The sequence below is a fragment of the Canis lupus genome, chromosome 17 (genome assembly GCF_048164855.1).
Source record: "Canis lupus baileyi chromosome 17, mCanLup2.hap1, whole genome shotgun sequence".
NCBI classification, from domain to species: Eukaryota; Metazoa; Chordata; class Mammalia; order Carnivora; family Canidae; genus Canis; species Canis lupus.
This window is the reverse complement of record NC_132854.1, coordinates 4,007,541-4,024,130: the sequence shown is the minus strand read 5'-3', so window position 1 is coordinate 4,024,130 and position 16,590 is coordinate 4,007,541. Positions and strand designations below refer to the sequence as shown.

Here is a 16,590-nt window from a genome sequence, read left to right as displayed (position 1 = left end):
CTAATTGCATCTGCACCCACCCTGTTTCCCAAGATGTCCATATTCACAGCTACTAGAGATTAGGACTTCATTGTTTCCTTTTGGAAGAGGAGATGCAATTCAAGTCATAACAGGTTACACAGGAGCTCTTTGGGCTACCCTTGCGACATTAACTGAACTTGCACTTATATCAAAATAGAGTTACCAAAAAAAAATAGAGTTATCAGTAAATGTTAGCATGTGGAAAGTGGTAAAATTCCAGTATTAATGTGTTAAGAGAATTATTACTAAATGACAGGATTGGCAAGGATATTCACTGACATTAAATTGTTACAGAAAGCAACCAGTAAAATGTTTATTTATAAGATTGTGAGTTCATATGTCATCTGATAGGCAGTAGATACGAATCCTGTCTGGGGGCTGGGAGATGATATTTGAGTTCCATTTCCAACACCAAGGGACATAAGTTAGGACAAGCTGGTGTTTGGGTGGTGTGCCTTAGGGAAAATGTGTGCAGGGTTCCCCATAGGAACCATCCAACCCTCAACTGAAGAAAATATTTGAGGAGTGGGATTTTGCATGGATAACAATGATTATTTTCATTTCCCTGATGAAAACCAGTCACAATGTGATTGATTGTCTTGAAGCCAAACTGAAGAATTTGCCTCACAGGCTATATGGTACAAAGATAACATTTTGGTTGAGCTGTTCTCACTAATGCAAGTTTGTCCTAATTAGAAATTTCTTCTTTCAATAAGACCAAGGATAATGAGTGTTGTCAGTGTAAGAAATTTGACATCTGGTGATTGTGTGTGGGATATAGATGTAGGAAGATGTTTTGCACAAACACATGCATGTGTGCACATGCACACACACCTCCCAGGGCTTAGAGTACTCACAGGCACCAAATATAAATGAAAAAGTATGTGTGTCCACACTCTATTTTCACTCTCGCTATCCTTTTCACACAGCCAGTTCCTAAGCCATCTGTTTTTATAAAGTACAGCGTTCAGCTATTTTAAAATAATATATGAGCTTTAGAAAATGTATAGTGATTGCTTAGACAGTTTTTCTTGTACCATAGAGTAAGTGAAACCTTGGACATGCTTTGTCCTGTGTTTGAAAATCTCATCAAAGCCCTCACCTCATCCACCTTCTCATACTCTGAAACAGCAAAGGGGAGTGGACACCCAAGCTGGCCAGGCACAGTGAAATGTACCCACCAGCACATGGGGGAAATGAAAGTTCATGGTTACTATTGGCACCTACATTCTGCACTGAAAATAGGGAGTCCTATATCCACAAAAACACTGTAATTAATATGTGTACCAGCTCAGGAGCACTTTTTGCCAGCTTTTATACTCCGTGCTTTAGAAAACCATTTAGTTGATTCAGCATTAGTGGAATGAAATTTGAAATGTAAAAAGAATGTTGGTTTTTTTTTTATTTTTTGAGTATTTAAGAATATCATGTCTGGAAGAGAAAAAATATTTTTGAATACATATTCTTTTTCAAATTTCCATATTAAAAATGGAAAATGTCAAGGTGAGATTTTTATTGAATGATTTATTGGCTTTTGCAAAATTTAGAAAATCATTTTGTACTACTGAGTAGCTCAAAGTATTAAAAAAAGTAAGTACCAGCACAATGCATTATAAATGTTACTAATTCCCAACCCCACGGGCCATTTCCTTTCCCTATGCTAGAAATTAGACTCTCCTGATGATATTAAGGCAGGTCTCTGACATTTTGAAGAGAAATCTTACTTTGCACATCCTCAGCCCCTCAGTTCCAGTAGGATCCATTAACAACCAAAATTGCACGTTAATACTTGAGCTAGTCACGTGGAGAATGGTAATCAGTCGTGATTTTATCAATGGTGGTTTTTCCCATTTTTGTTTTCTTAATAGATGTACAATTTCAGAAGTGTATACAGCTTCTTAGGGGATCTTTGAGGATGAATGTTCTTACTGCACGTGGCTCTGTCTGTCTAGGGACCTTTCCCAAGACCAAATGGTCAGGCACCGGGACCACTGTAGGTGGGTACTCCTAGCCTGTCCAGTGGTGGAAGAAAGAAGAGATGGAGAAGGAGGAGAGGGTGAGAGGAGAAAGGAGAGAGAGGGAAGGAAGGAAGGAAGGAAGGAAGGAAGGAAGGAAGGAAGGAAGGAAGGAAGGAAGGAAGATGGAAGGAAGGAAAGGTGAGTCACAGATGTCTACTTGAAAAAACAAAGGCAGGAAACATAAGTATGCATATAGTGATTTTGTAATTTTATTCATGTACCTTTGAAAATAAAGGTCAGGCAATTTAGTTAAAAGTTATGAAACTTATAGTTCTCTGCCTTAATTTTTAATAATTAGCCTAAGTTTAGTTTTTGGCTCCTATTTTTTTTTTTTTCGGTAAATCTTTTTTAGTGCCTAACATGTGCCAGGCACTATAACAGGTGGGGGTGGGGGAGAGTGTCACAGGGAGTAGGAATAAGCTGTGTCTTAGATGAGGGAAGTTTCAACCCCCAGGGAAGGCTGGCTTCTGTACAGGGGAGAATGCCTGGTAATTGAGTAGCACAGACTGGTGAGTGATGTCATTGGAATTACAATGAATGAGCCCAGCTAAAATACTGAGCATCAAGTATCAGCTTCAGACTTACTTTGAAAGAGCCTCATTGCTTCTTATACAATAGAAAGTGTTCTCTCCAAGTATCCCATCTCCATCAGCACCAAGTTGTTCTCCTATTTATTTTTGTTGTTATTGACAAAACAGGTTTCTCAGTGATTTTCACTGTTGCCTTATCTCCAGATGTTTGGCATAGATGAGATTCCAGCTGAAGCATTTATGCACTGGGGAGAAGGAGAACACCTTGATTTACTTCTACCTATTGGTATTGAAATCAGTAATGACACCCTGTGGTTCTCTCTCTTAATTGGTCCTTTAACAATTGATACATAAATAGGTATGCAAAATCTTACCTTTCTGGTTGGACCCCAAAGGATAGGACTCCTTAGTCAAGTCTACTTAACAATATTGCCTGGAGTGCTTTCTTTTCAAACTCAGAATAAGTGTAAAAAAAAAAAAAATTAAATGTACTAAAAAGACGGTTTAAAGTCTTAAGGACCTTAAATTTACATGCTTCCATAGCTAAGTGAAAAATCTGAAATATAAGAACCTAATTTGTTCAAATACGGGAGTATCTCGATATTATTATAGAAAATAAAATGTGGTGCACTCTGAGTGGTGAGGTGAGCAATATAGTTCTCTGCAGGGCACAGAGTAAGATATGGACTAGTTTGCCACCTTGATGTACCTTTAGTTTTGTCTTCATAGAATACTCAGAGCAGTCCTTTGGAAACCTTGTGTGGAATCGGTAAGGTATAGGAAAGCTGCTTAATACAGATATAGAATAACAGAAGCAAAACCCCATATATCAGTATGTCAGATTATGAATGTTACACACTGTTTTATGTAACGATAGGAATTCAGCAAGGATATGAACTTCAGTAACGTTGCAGCCCAGAATTGTATTCAGTAAAAGGAATGGTGTAAGACTTGCATTTCTCTGGCCTGAGATCAGTGACTTGTCATTGGGAGGTGAACCCTGAAGAATCTCGGTCAGTGGGGAGATGTTCACACCATGCCCTTGGAGAAAAGATGCAAACCATGCCTGATAAATTTTACAGAGCTCATTGAAGATTTATGTGATCAAATTTTTCTCAAAAGGAAAGGATATCTGTCATTGTATTTAAGCTGGGATGAGTGGTGGCGGGTGGGGGGGGACATGCATCATCAAAGGTGCTTGATGAAGGGTGCTTTGAAGCTAAAAGATGTGTAATGGCCGTACTTAATATACTTCATCTACTAATATCTACAGATTGTGCTTTTTTCAGAAAATCATTACTGGAAAGAGGAAAACACACATACACACACACACACACACACACACAACTGGAAGCCGTTAGCCCAAGCCTTTATTAGAACATGGTAGTGTGAAAATAACTTTCAGATGACCTTCTGAAGAGAGCAGGATGCTTGAAGAGCTTATAAGGTAGTTTGGGGAAGATCGGTCAAAGTTCATAGAAAAGTTCTCCACAGAGACTCTCCGAAGATGTGGAGAACTTCTGCTGCATTGGAAACAAAGCAACCAACACAGAGATGTAGTTGTCTCTGCAGCCATGGATTGGATGTTTGGGGTTTAGCAAGAGGGTTGGGGAGAAAGATTTGGGGATGAGGCCTAGCAAAGGTCAGTTGAACGTTTTCTGGGACCCCTGAGTGGCTCAGTGGTTGAGCGTCTGCCTTTGCTCAGGGTGTGATCCTGGGATCCTGGGATCGAATCCCACATCGGGCTCCCCGTAGGGAACCTGCTTCTCCCTCTGCCTGGTCTCTGCCTCTGTCTCTGTGTCTCTCATAAATAGATGAATAAATAAAATTCTTTAAATAACCCATTGGAGTTTCTCAGAAATTATTGACTGCACTGTATTTGTCTTAAAAAAAAGCAATTAGTTTCCTGCATGATTCTACAGGGTTGTATCTAATACAGATTTTTCCAGACCTGTTTTCTGACCAACATAGAATGGAGAGTTTTGATCTGCTTTCTCTGTTAATAGTATCCATGTTATAACTGCTCTTTTTTTCTTACAGGCTGGAGCCAACGTCCTCCTGCAGGATGTTAATGGAAATATCCCATTGGATTATGCCTTAGAAGGGACAGAATCCAGCTCTATCCTGTTGACCTATCTCGACGAAAATGGTAGGCGGATGCTCTGAAAACGGTAGCGAGAGAGATTTAAAGACAGCACGGTAGTTACAGGATCTCAGGTTGATGTGCTTGACCAGATTACGTAACAGGAAGTATTTTTTCCTGTATAGCCTTTCATTGTTCCCACCACGATGCATTGTTGGTTTAGCCCATGCAGTTTTGCAAGGCAGCAGAAATCTCGAGGCCAGCAGGGAAAGAACATTTCAACAAGCATGTGAAGTCCATAATTAGTGGCCCTGAGTTTGTGATTATAATCTGCTCTCCACTGGGAGGGCATGGGAAGTGAACCAGGACAACTGAATTTTGAGTTAATGAGAGCAAGGTCATCTGAAGTGTGTTCTCCTGGGAACGGGTGGTCCTTGCAAGAATGACACGCCAATAAGTGAGGGTTTCAGCCAAGGGCAGCGTGCACGGCATCCCAGCACCCACCGTTGGTGATGCTTGGAAACCCAAATGTTGGGAGAAAGCGCCTTGGTCACGGTGCTGGCCTGAAAGGACGAGCCTGAGCTCCCAGATATATTCCCTGACAAAGAATGTTTAATTGCACAGACTAAACGTATAATTTCATGAGTAAGTTCAGCATTGGCAAAGTGGGAGGTATTTGAGATCCTGAGCCCAACAGAGTATTAAGCCGAAGAAGTCTGCCACTGTTTTTTCCTCTTTCTGTTTAGGTATAAATAACAACGAAGAAATTCTAATCCCTTCAAGCATGTTCTTTTGTCAGAGAAAAGGTTTAAAAATTTTAAGAGCCACACAGTGCTTCTGACTCTGTCTTTGCTTCTAAGAAAAGCCCTCACATCTGCCTCTTTGTTCTCTCTGCTCTTTGCCTCCTCCAGATTGCTTGTATCCAAAGGTTTATTCTGAGGATGGTGTAGAATAATAATAATAATAGTACTTAGCAGCCACAAGTTCTTTAAAAAATTACCTCATTAATTCTAAAAGCGGGGTAAGTACCATTGTCTTTGTTAGGGACCGTGGGAGCCAGGCTGTCCCGCTGAAGGTCACAGAGTCTCCCGACTGGGTGGCAGAGATGGCGCGGGGTGCGCGGTGTGGCTCCCTCCCCTCCCCGCTCATGTCTCGGGCCTGCTCCTTACATGAGGGTCACACTCAGATCTCTTAACTTCTTGTCAGCGGTGACTTGTTGGGGACAGATTTGATCACTTCTAAAGGGAGCTAAGCTTGAAGTGATGCACATCCCACTGCTGTGAAGTGTATTATTTGGACCTTTGCAAAATGTGGACGTGCAGGGCCCAGCTCTGAATTTGCATGAAGAACTCAGTCGTGTATTATTAGATGAGCCAGTTCTATTTTACAGTTTGCTGCTCTTCTTCTTGTGGGTTTCTGATAGCCACCATGGTGAATATTTCTTTTGGAAAATTGAAATTAAGTATCTTGATTTGCAAAAGACCTAACTTGACTTATAAGCCTTTCCAATTCATCCAAGGATTTTGTTTGATAAGAAATTTCAGTATTTGCAAAAGCAGTACTATCTATTCTCTATAAAGAAAAATAAGTGTATTCCTTTGAGAGGTTGTTTTTATTGTTTAGTTTTCCTTTTCTTGGAGTGTGAGAGAGGGCATGAGCAGGGGTTAGGGGAGAAGAGGGAGAGGGAGAGAGAGAGTCTCAAGCAGACTCTACACCCAGCACAGAGCCTGATTCAAGGCTCGATCCCACAGCCCCGAGATCATGACCTGAGCTGAAACCAAGAGCCAGATGCCCAACAGACTGAGTCACTCAGGCTCCCCAAGACGTTGATTTTAACAACGATTAAGGGGAAAAAAAGAGGAGGAGGCATTGACTCTGAATGGTTAGAAGAAAATCTGTCACGATGGTGGCTATCACAATGAGTTTGTAAAATACATGTTTGCTGAAACAAATTCAATTTAATGTCTCCTCATTTTTTAATTCTGTTTTCGTTTGTCACTGCTGTTGCCCTGGCCTGTGCCTCCCACCCATCTGCCCCTCCCTCATGTCATTCATTCTTCTCCCCTTCCTGCCAGGGTCCCTCCTTGCCTTATCTGTATCAGCTGCCGTGCTTGCAGGGAATACTGTCTCATTCAATTTATTTTCTGGCCTCTTTGTTGATGCACATTTTAGAGTTATCTGCAATGACAGCGTGGGCTGATAACCTCAGAAATTTCTAATACTCCATGACAAGATTTTCATTATTATTTGGCACTCGGTGTTTTTGAACTGCATTCTTAATAACTCGGTGGTTGCAAATCCTCGAATTTCACGGTGCGGCCCACAGGTTCCAGGCGGAGTAGTTATCATGCCCTCACATCAGGACGCATGTGGCAGGAGGCAGGGCGAGGTCGCGTGCAAGTTGATTACATGGAAAATCGCTGGTCACAGGTTCTAATTGTACTGTCACCACCGACATACACAGTACACCCAGGCACAACAATTAACCTCGGCTCAACGCCTGAGCTTCCCGGGCTGGAAAACGAGACAGCCGCAGAGGGCTGATGGAGTGCTTGATGCATATTGGATCTGCAGTACGGGGCAAACCAACTGGCTCCTGCAGAAGACAATTGATTATAAAATTATCCAGCGGGCAGCCTGGGTGGTGCAGTGGTTGAGCGCCACCTTCGGCCCCCGGGGTGTGATCCTGGAGACCCGGGATCGAGTCCTGAGTCGGGCTCTCTGCATGGAGCCTGCTTCTTTCTCTGCCTCTCTCTCTCTCTCTCTCTCTGAATAAATAAATAAATAAATAAATAAATAAATAAATAATCTTAAAAAAATTATGCAGCAAGGAAAGGAAACACCGTGGGGGTAGCCCAGGGTGGTCCAAGACACATGCATGGCTTGGGGAAGGAAATTTCCTTTTCACTCCACTCCACATGGGTCATCAACCTCCCCCCTCCTGGGAAAGCCATCCTTTTAGAAAACGTAGCCCCCATTTGTTCCCTGGAGCTCCTGATCTCCCCTGGTTAGCCCACTGATGTTCAGCTTCTGCCTCTGCTGGAAATGTCCCTACAAAGAGTGCCACTGCATCATTGGCCCTCTGTTGGCTGGTCACCTGTTCTCCTGCTCTTGCATCTCACTGTGACATTCAGTGACCTCCATCACACTGTTCAGTGAGACGTTGCTCCCCTGCCATTGCTCCCATGCCATGTCCATACCCTTCTCCATTCTCTCTCTCTCTCTTTTTTTTTTTTTTTTTTGGATGTGCCCTTTGCACATGCAGACACCAAAATGTTTGTGGTTGCCAGAGCTTTGTCTTTGTCTCTTCTTCCGTCACTCCATATGCTGTTTCTGGCTTATCTCACCCCCCATTCCTTGTGTTGTGACCACCTGCCTGCTCCCAGGAATACTCCTGCAGCTCGGATATCTTTGAGGACCTTCTGCTGGGCAATGAGCAATTTTATCAAGTATCAGACAATTGGAAGTAACATGCCCAAAATAGAAGTTACTGGTCTCCAAGCATGGCTTATCAATATTCCATTTTACCCTTATAGGCAGGAATCCAGGTATCCTAGTGTCACTTTTCTTTTCCTAAATCTCTCACATCGAATTGTAACCAAATTTTATCGATTCTACTTCCCTGACATCCCTCTAATACGTCTGCATCCCTCACCAATCGTGCTGTTGCTGCTTTAGTTAAAAAAACCCTGGGCTTTCTATTTTGGAACAGCCTCAGAAACTGGTTTAGCTCTCCCTGATTATTCTTCAGAAGACTCCCAGATTAATCAGTTCACAGTGACCTTGTATGTTTTTTCTGCCTAATAAGCTTCATTCCAAATGCTGTCCCTGCACCACCCTCTTGAGAATCACCCAGTGTTAGGGTGGCAGTGCGTTCCAGTTTGCCGGGGACAGTCTCTCATTAATGCCTCTGGTTAGAATTGAGGGGTAGGGATCTGGGTGGAGGGTTATAACACCCTTTGGGCTTGAACATGTTTATTTTTCTTTGCTAGAAGCATCTGCCTTTACCTGCCTGTTCAGAGTGTCCTTAGCTTTTGGATTTCTTAGGAAGCTTAATATGGAGACAAAACTTAGAGTGAAGAATTCTAGGAGGTGAGAGAAGGCCATGCTACCATCACAGGGTGGCGGATCGTATCTTAGCACAGTGGTACAGTTAGCGATATACCCCTGGCACAGAAGGGATAAGAGAGAAAAGGAAAGTGGAACTGTTACAAAGACAGTGTCATCTTAGGAGGGACAGTTAAGGAGAGTTAAGGTAGGGTTTGGGCTGACTTGAGGTGTTGGTATGATTTCAGCACAAGCACCCCTCAATGGTATCAAATGGAATCAGGCAATAGTAATTAGTGTCACATGTAACAACTTGCAGATTTCAGGCAGATTATTTTGTTTCTTATTTCCTAGAAGAAAATATTTCTTAATTCCTGTCAAAGTAATAAATCTAACCAGGACTTATATTAAGATGTTTCAGAAAACAGGATGGAAATAAAGCTTAATGTTTTTTTAAAAACACACATTTGGCTGGTTGCCCATTACAAAATAGACTTACGATGTCCAAAGTAAGTGTTGGTTGTTTATTTCCTGGAGCCACTTAAGAACCTTGCTTGGCTAAGAAAAGAAGGCATTTCTGTTCTTTTGTCTAACTGAAAACAGACTTCTGCTTTTTGCCTGAACATAAAACGAACATCTGAAATCACAGTTTACTTGACATCATATTTGATTTGGAATTAAGTTTCAAAATAATAAGACAGAATATCATACTATTCCCCTTCTGATATCTTCACTATGGCTGAAGTAGATCCCTTTCTCATGACAGGTCATAAGTGAGCTGAAATGAGTGATCTCTAATCTGTTTTTAATTTGTCTTTTATCTTTGAGCCCTATTCTTCTATCAGTCGTTCAGCTTTAACGATGTGTTTAAATAATTCTCTAAAAGATACATACCACTCCAGAAAACCTGGCCACATTATAAAGTTAGAATAATGTAACCATCAGATTCTTCTGCTACTTCCAACTGTGCAAAATTGAACACTGACATTTGAGAAATAATATTTTCCAAAATTAACTCACATGTCACATTGCATCATCCTAAAAAGAACAGAGTGATAGTTTCATTAGTTGGTTCTCAGCAAACCTCAAAGCAACTCTTAAGAATAATCTGTTAGATCTTCCAAAATGACATATGGAGGTTCCAGAGCAGGTCATCAGTGCCCCCTTCGTGTCTCTACTAACATACGTTTGCTTTGGACAGAGTACTTGAAACAAACTACATTAGCCAAATAGTGTATTTTGCTTTATTTTGTTTGATTCTTGCCTCCTTTTTATTTTTATTATTATTATTTTTTAGTAATGTATTCTTTATTTTTTTTTAAAGAATTTATTTATTTTTATTTATTTTTTCAAATTAGTGTTTTCATTTTCTTTTTTTTAATAATAAATTTATTTTTTATTGGTGTTCAATTTACCAACATACAGAATAACACCCAGTGCTCATCCCGTCAAGTGCCCCCCTCAGTGCCCGTCACCCATTCACCCCCACCCCCTACCCTCCTCCCCTTCCATCACCCCTAGTTCGTTTCCCAGAGTTAGGAGTCTTTACGTTCTGTCTCCCTTTCTGATATTTCCCACATATTTCTTCTCCCTTCTCTTATATTCCCTTTCACTATTATTTATATTCCCCAAATGAATGAGAACATACACTGTTTGTCCTTCTCCGATTGACTTACTTCACTCAGCATAATATCCTCCAGGTCCATCCACGTTGAAGCAAATGGTGGGTATTTGTCGTTTCTAATGGCTGAGGAATATTCCATTGTAGACATAGACCACATCTTCTTTATCCATTCATCTTTCGATGGACACCGAGGCTCCTTCCACAGTTTGGCTATTGTGGACATTGCTGCTAGAAACATCGGGGTGCAGGTGTCCCGGCGTTTCATTGCATCTGAATCTTTGGGGTAAATCCCCAACAGTGCAATTGCTGGGTCGTAGGGCAGGTCTATTTTTAACTCTTTGAGGAACCTCCACACAGTTCTCCAGAGTGGCTGCACCAGTTCACATTCCCACCAGCAGTGTAAGAGGGTTCCCTTTTCTCCGCATCCTCTCCAACATTTGTTGTTTCCTGCCTTGTTAATTTTCCCCATTCTCACTGGTGTGAGGTGGGATCTCATTGGGGTTTTGATTTGTATTTCCCTGATTTGCCTCCCTTTTATTACAAAGAAAAACACTCCTAAATGAATGGCATGGAATCCAGGTAGCAGGAAGCTGAGTAAAAATGACAGCTCATGTCCATTGAGCTGGCCGCAAGCTGGATACTGTGCTTGGTGCTTTCTGTGTTGTAACTCATCCTCATAATAATTAGTGAAACAAAAATTATCAGCTCCATTTTGGAGATGGAGAAACTGAGGCAGGGGATACGTTACCTTCTCCCATTGGCCCTAGAAGTGAGTACAAGACACAGCACTAAAACCCAGGCAACCTGACCCCTGAGGCCTGTGCTCTGATGTTTATCTGGCTCTAAGAGAGAAATGTGCCACGAGGCAGAGGTGCTGGGCTCTGAGGGGAAGATGGCAGCAGATGTAAACAGACTGAGTGCCCTCTGGCTATTGGTCAGATCCTATAAGTAGTGCCTGTAGCTTCACTCCTTTGGGATATATATTATTATCTGAGTGACTGTGTATGCAGAAGACTAGACAGGTTAAGTTCCTTTCCTAGAGTTGCCCCAGGGAGGTCAGCCACAGACCTGCATGGCCAGGGGATCCACCCCCATGTTGGAGCTCTGGTCCCCTGAACCCTGCCCTCCTCCTCGTTTGTGGCACAGACACAGTCAGATGAGACACGGAGAGAGAGTATGTGCTCAGAAGAGCAGCTGGTTCATAGCAGCCACTGGCTGAGAGACAGATGTTGATCATCATCACCATCATCATCGTGATTACTTTCGCTGAGAATAAGGTGGATTGTTTCCCCTTAGTCAACACCTGTGATGTTTAGGAACCAATACGGGGAACGGGATGTATAAATGTGAAGATATGAGCTACCGTGGAGATTCATGATCACGAAAGCTCAGGTTAAAATAAATTCTGAACAGGGGTGAGCAGACCTGAGCTTCCCGTGGCCACACCTTCCTCGGTCAAGTCAGATGGCCAGTTCTTCACTCCGCTTTAGTTTATTTCTCTTTATTGACATGAATAGTCATGAAATGCTTGATTGGAGTATCTCTTTAAATGTATTTTGAAAGCTTTTGAGGTCTATGGGAGAGTTGTGAGAATAACATACCCTTCATCCAGTTCCCCCACATCAACAATTTACACGGCTGTGCTATGTTTGTCCAAACTACGGAGTCAGCGTGGCTACAATACTATTCACTAAACTATAGGTTTATTTGGATCTTTCCAATTTTCTCACCATAGGTAGTTTTCTGCTCCAGGATACTACATTGCTTTTAGAAGCAACTATTTTGGCCAGGAAATTAAAGAGAACAAAAACTGTATTTTATCACTCAATTCAGTTCAATTCAAATACTTCGAGCAGTGCACCTTGATGATTTCTACCGAACCAGATAAGCAGTGAGAGTCTGCCAGGTATAAGGCATCACATCACATCTTTGGGATATAATAAGAGGAAAATTATTCAAGACTATATTCTAGCTGAAAATAGAATGCATGCCGAGAAAAACAATTAAACAGACTTTGAGAATTCAAAATAGAAGAGGGACTTCAAAGAAGAACGTGTTGAAAGAACAGTAAGATAAAACTAAGGGTTGCCCCCCAGCAGCTGAGAAGCATCTCTGCCTTCTGTTTGAAAGGCTGTTTTTCCCCTAGGAGTGGATCTGACCTCACTACGCCAGATGAAGCTTCAGAGACCAATGAGCATGCTAACGGATGTCAAACACTTCTTATCAGGTGGCGGAAATGTTGATGAGAAAAATGATGAAGGAGTAACGCTGGTAAGTCTATGTAACTGACTCTGAAATATTGCTTACGTAGAGAATTTCAGTTGATTTCTACTACATAGAATTAGATACCATTAACTTGTAAAACTATCTTTTTTTCTGATTTAAAAGTACTACATATTTATTGTAAAAATCTTGAAAACACATGAGTACCCAAAGAGCAAAACAGAAATCATGTGTGTCACTGCTCAGAGAAATCCAGGGTTTCCAGGTTGGTGTATTTTCTTCAAGCCTTCCTTCAATGTATGTTTAAAATTTTAGAATAATTTTTGTGCATTACTTAATGTGATTTTTGAAATAGAGCTTATAGGAGAATGTTTTCATTTTAATTTTAAAAGAAAAAATTATGGGTTACTCCAGTGAATGAATTTCTGAATCCAAGCAAAATCATGTCATTACTTTTTTTAAATATATAGCTGAAAGGCACAGTTGTGGTAATGTAAAAGAGAGTACAATTAAATTTGGATTAATTCTAATATAAGCATAATGTCTAATCATGAAAATTAAAAAAAATCATTTGGACTATAAACCCATAAAATGTACTTGAGCTGGGCATGCTGGAGTTAAAGTTAATTGTGGTGTATATAAATGTATTGTGGCTCAGGGAAAAGATTGAGAAAAATTAAACTAGCAGATGGGAGTATGACCCTTGAAGCATGGGATGTGTAGAAGTGTCTGGAACCAGAGATACTATTTTTACCATGGAAAAAATAAGATGTGAGGTTGAACACAGTGATGAGAGAAGTGACTAGTCTAAATGGGTAAAAGTGGTGTGAGACCTAGTACAATTTTAGATTTGTTAAATGCAAATCAATCACCTTGAGACATCCAATAGAATAATCTTCCTAGATATTGATTTTGGACTTTGAAATATAAATTTCAAAAGTCTATCAAAAACATAATGCCAAGTTATAAGCAAAGAAAACAAAGCATGTTTAGAATTTATTGAAAAATCACACATTCAAATGGAAAAATATTGTAATCAACCTTTTAAAGAGACATTTATTAATCACATCCTGTGAACAAAATAATAATGAACAAAACCACAAAAGTCCTGTTGTGGGCTCACATTTCGCTGTGGAGATACATAATATACAATATAAATGAGCAAAATATATAGCAAAGGAGAAATAGTAAAGACAAAGACAATGACATGCTGGGTGTATTGTTGACATTTTAGAGACATACAGTTAAGATGTCACTGACAAAGAAATTCAAGTAATGACCTGAGAGAGGTCTGCACACATTGCAGGTGTGCATGGGAGCATCCTAGGCTGAACATTGGTAGGTGCAAAGGCCCTGAGGCAGGTGTGTTGTGACTTGGAAATAGTACAGAGCTAAGCAGAATAAAGGAAAGGAGGGAGGTAGCTGGCCCAGATTGCACAGGGTCTGTATACCTGTGTGAGGACTCTGTAGTTACTCTGTGATGGGAACACATCAGAGGGCTCTCAAGAGAGCCAGGTATGGTCCTACTTCAGTTCTAAAAGCATCACTTGCTCTGACTGCTTTGTTAAGGATGGACTATCAAGGGGCAGGGCTGAAGCCGAGAGTTCAGTTAAGAGACTTTTCCGGTAATCCGGTGGTTGGTGGTGTGGACCAGACAAAGCTGCAGGAAGCTGAGAAGGTGAAAAGTGGCTAACTTCTGTCTGCATGAAAAGAAGATCCATTGGGATTTCCTGATGGCCATGTGGTAGGAGAGAAAGGACGACTGCAGAATGATTCCACGTGTGTTTAAGCTTGAACAACTGGAGTGATAGAGTTGACATTCAATGACGAGAAGGCAGAGGACAAGGACAAAACGAGGTTAGAGCAGGAACAGCTTTGGAAACATAGAGCTACAGGTGCCCCTGAACCATCTTCTTGGAGATGTTGAGTTTGTGGTTGGATCCTGGAGTCTGGAATTCAGGAGCAGTCTGGACGGCAGAATCAATTTCGCAAACACTGACATCTATGTGACATTGAAAGCCTTGACCCTGGATGAAATCACAGATTTGATACAGAAGGAAGAAGAATTTTGGACCAAGCCATAGAGCTTAGGAAGAAGAGAAAGATCCAGAAATGAGACTGGAGGGAGGAACTCCCAAGATGGGAGGAAAAGCAGAAGAATGAGATGTTTCAGGAGCCAAGGAAAGCAAGTATGATGATAAGGAAGATGAGGATAAGGAGGAAGTGGTTGACTATCAGATACCACTGAGGGGTCAAGTGATTGGAGATGGCGAATTGGCCGTTGGACTTCATATTGTGGAGGTCACTGGTCTTCTCAGCAAGGGCAGCTTCAGTGGGGTGGGAGCCTCAAAATCTAGACTAGAGTGGGTAATGGTTCTTTTAACACTAATGTCTAACACAGAGCAGAAACCCAGTAGAACTTTGTTTCTCTGTTTGCCATCAAATATTACATCTTCATATTTCTTTTAAAAAATACACTGCCAAATAAAAATAGTATGAGTTTCAAATACCACTAAACAAAAGGATCCACCTACTTCATTTGTGAAACTGTTGAAAGAATCAATAGAGAGCAATAAATTGCTATTGTGTTCAACCATCTTCAATTTTGACATTCTTTGTGACCTTTTTTTTTATTGAGCAGAGAGCATAAACGTTGCAAATAATTGTTTTGTAATAACTAAATGATCATCTTTGAGCTTTTTATAAGGAAAGTAACAGTGATTGGAAGGCAAGGAAGCTGTCCCTGGAAGATCACAGCATGTAGCAAGTGGCAGTTTAGATCAATTCTTGTGTCTGAATTGGTTAGACTATCGTGTTAAGGACTGCCAACCCAGAGGTGTCCTCTGGATTGTGTGTTTCTGTCTCTTCTTGGTGGGAACAGTTGAGAAGACATTTGTCCACAAATTTCTAATCCTCAGCTGGAATATGATTGTGGTTCAAATTTAGGCATAATTTCCCACACATTTAAGTTGTACAAAAAAGATAAAGCTACAATTAAAAAACAAAAAAAAAGGCCTGTTATAGAGCATATGAAAATGGGTTCCTGAGTTCCAGCCCATATATGCTCTTCGAAAATTCTGCTGTAATGACTTTCAGATACATTATTAAGGTGCTAGTTCTTTACTCTTTTGTCACAGAATTTGATAGATAACATCTGGCCTTGGGAGACACTTACTTGGTTTGTTAGAAAAGAATTATTCATGATGTGCAAACATTAAGCAATTTTATTTTGTCTCCATTTGTTATTTCGGTGGTGCCAATTCATTCCTTACTTCTGGATGAAGGCTTAGCCAATGCCATCAGCTTTCTAGCCATTTTTAGGGAATAGACCCTTTATGGTTACTTTATGTCACAACACATAGCCTCAATTTAGAGATCAGAGTGCCTGGTCCTATATAACCATGAAAGTCCCAGCTTGTATGAAGTCAGGGTTCACTGATCTTTTTTTATGCCTTATTACCTTCTAAACCTCTGGTGTAGCCATGGATTCCATGTCAGAATTGTGTTTTTTTGTATTTTTTTTAATTTTTATTTATTTATGATAGTCACAGAGAGAGAGAGAGGCGCAGAGACACAGGCAGAGGGAGAAGCAGGCTCCATGCACCGGGAGCCCGATGTGGGATTCGATCCCGGGCCCCCAGGATCGCGCCCTGGGCCAAAGGCAGGCGCCAAACCGCTGCGCCACCCAGGGATCCCCAGAATTGTGTTTTTAATGTAACAAAGACGGTGCCTCGAATTACAAAGAAAGCCAGTTATATGGAAACGTCATAATCCTAATATTAAAATTAAATTTGTGATATGTAATGCATGTGCTTCTTTATTAAGGCACTAAGTAACAGATATAACATTACCATGATTTTAAGAGTAGATTTGAAGATGGGTGATATTTGGAGGTGTATGCTATGACAGCAATGTTATAGGAGCATATTTCTTTTGATGATAGCAACATAGGTATGTAGCCTAGGTTCACTATTGAAGAATTTGCTAAATTTCAGTTGGAGCTAGAAAAAAAAAACTAATCATTTTTTACTTAAAACCCAACCA

General features: G+C 40.8%; 1 protein-coding gene across 1 annotated transcript in view; it reads left to right on the top strand.

Annotated features, from left to right (window-relative positions):
- The window catches only part of MYO16 (myosin XVI), a 480,319-nt gene that overhangs the window by 110,931 nt on the left and 352,798 nt on the right, over positions 1 to 16,590 (top strand). Inside the window, exons 5-6 of the mRNA XM_072782401.1 lie at positions 4,610 to 4,718; positions 12,470 to 12,594. Coding sequence (XP_072638502.1) covers positions 4,610 to 4,718; positions 12,470 to 12,594 — 234 coding nt within the window. The remainder of the gene's footprint in view (positions 1 to 4,609; positions 4,719 to 12,469; positions 12,595 to 16,590) is intronic.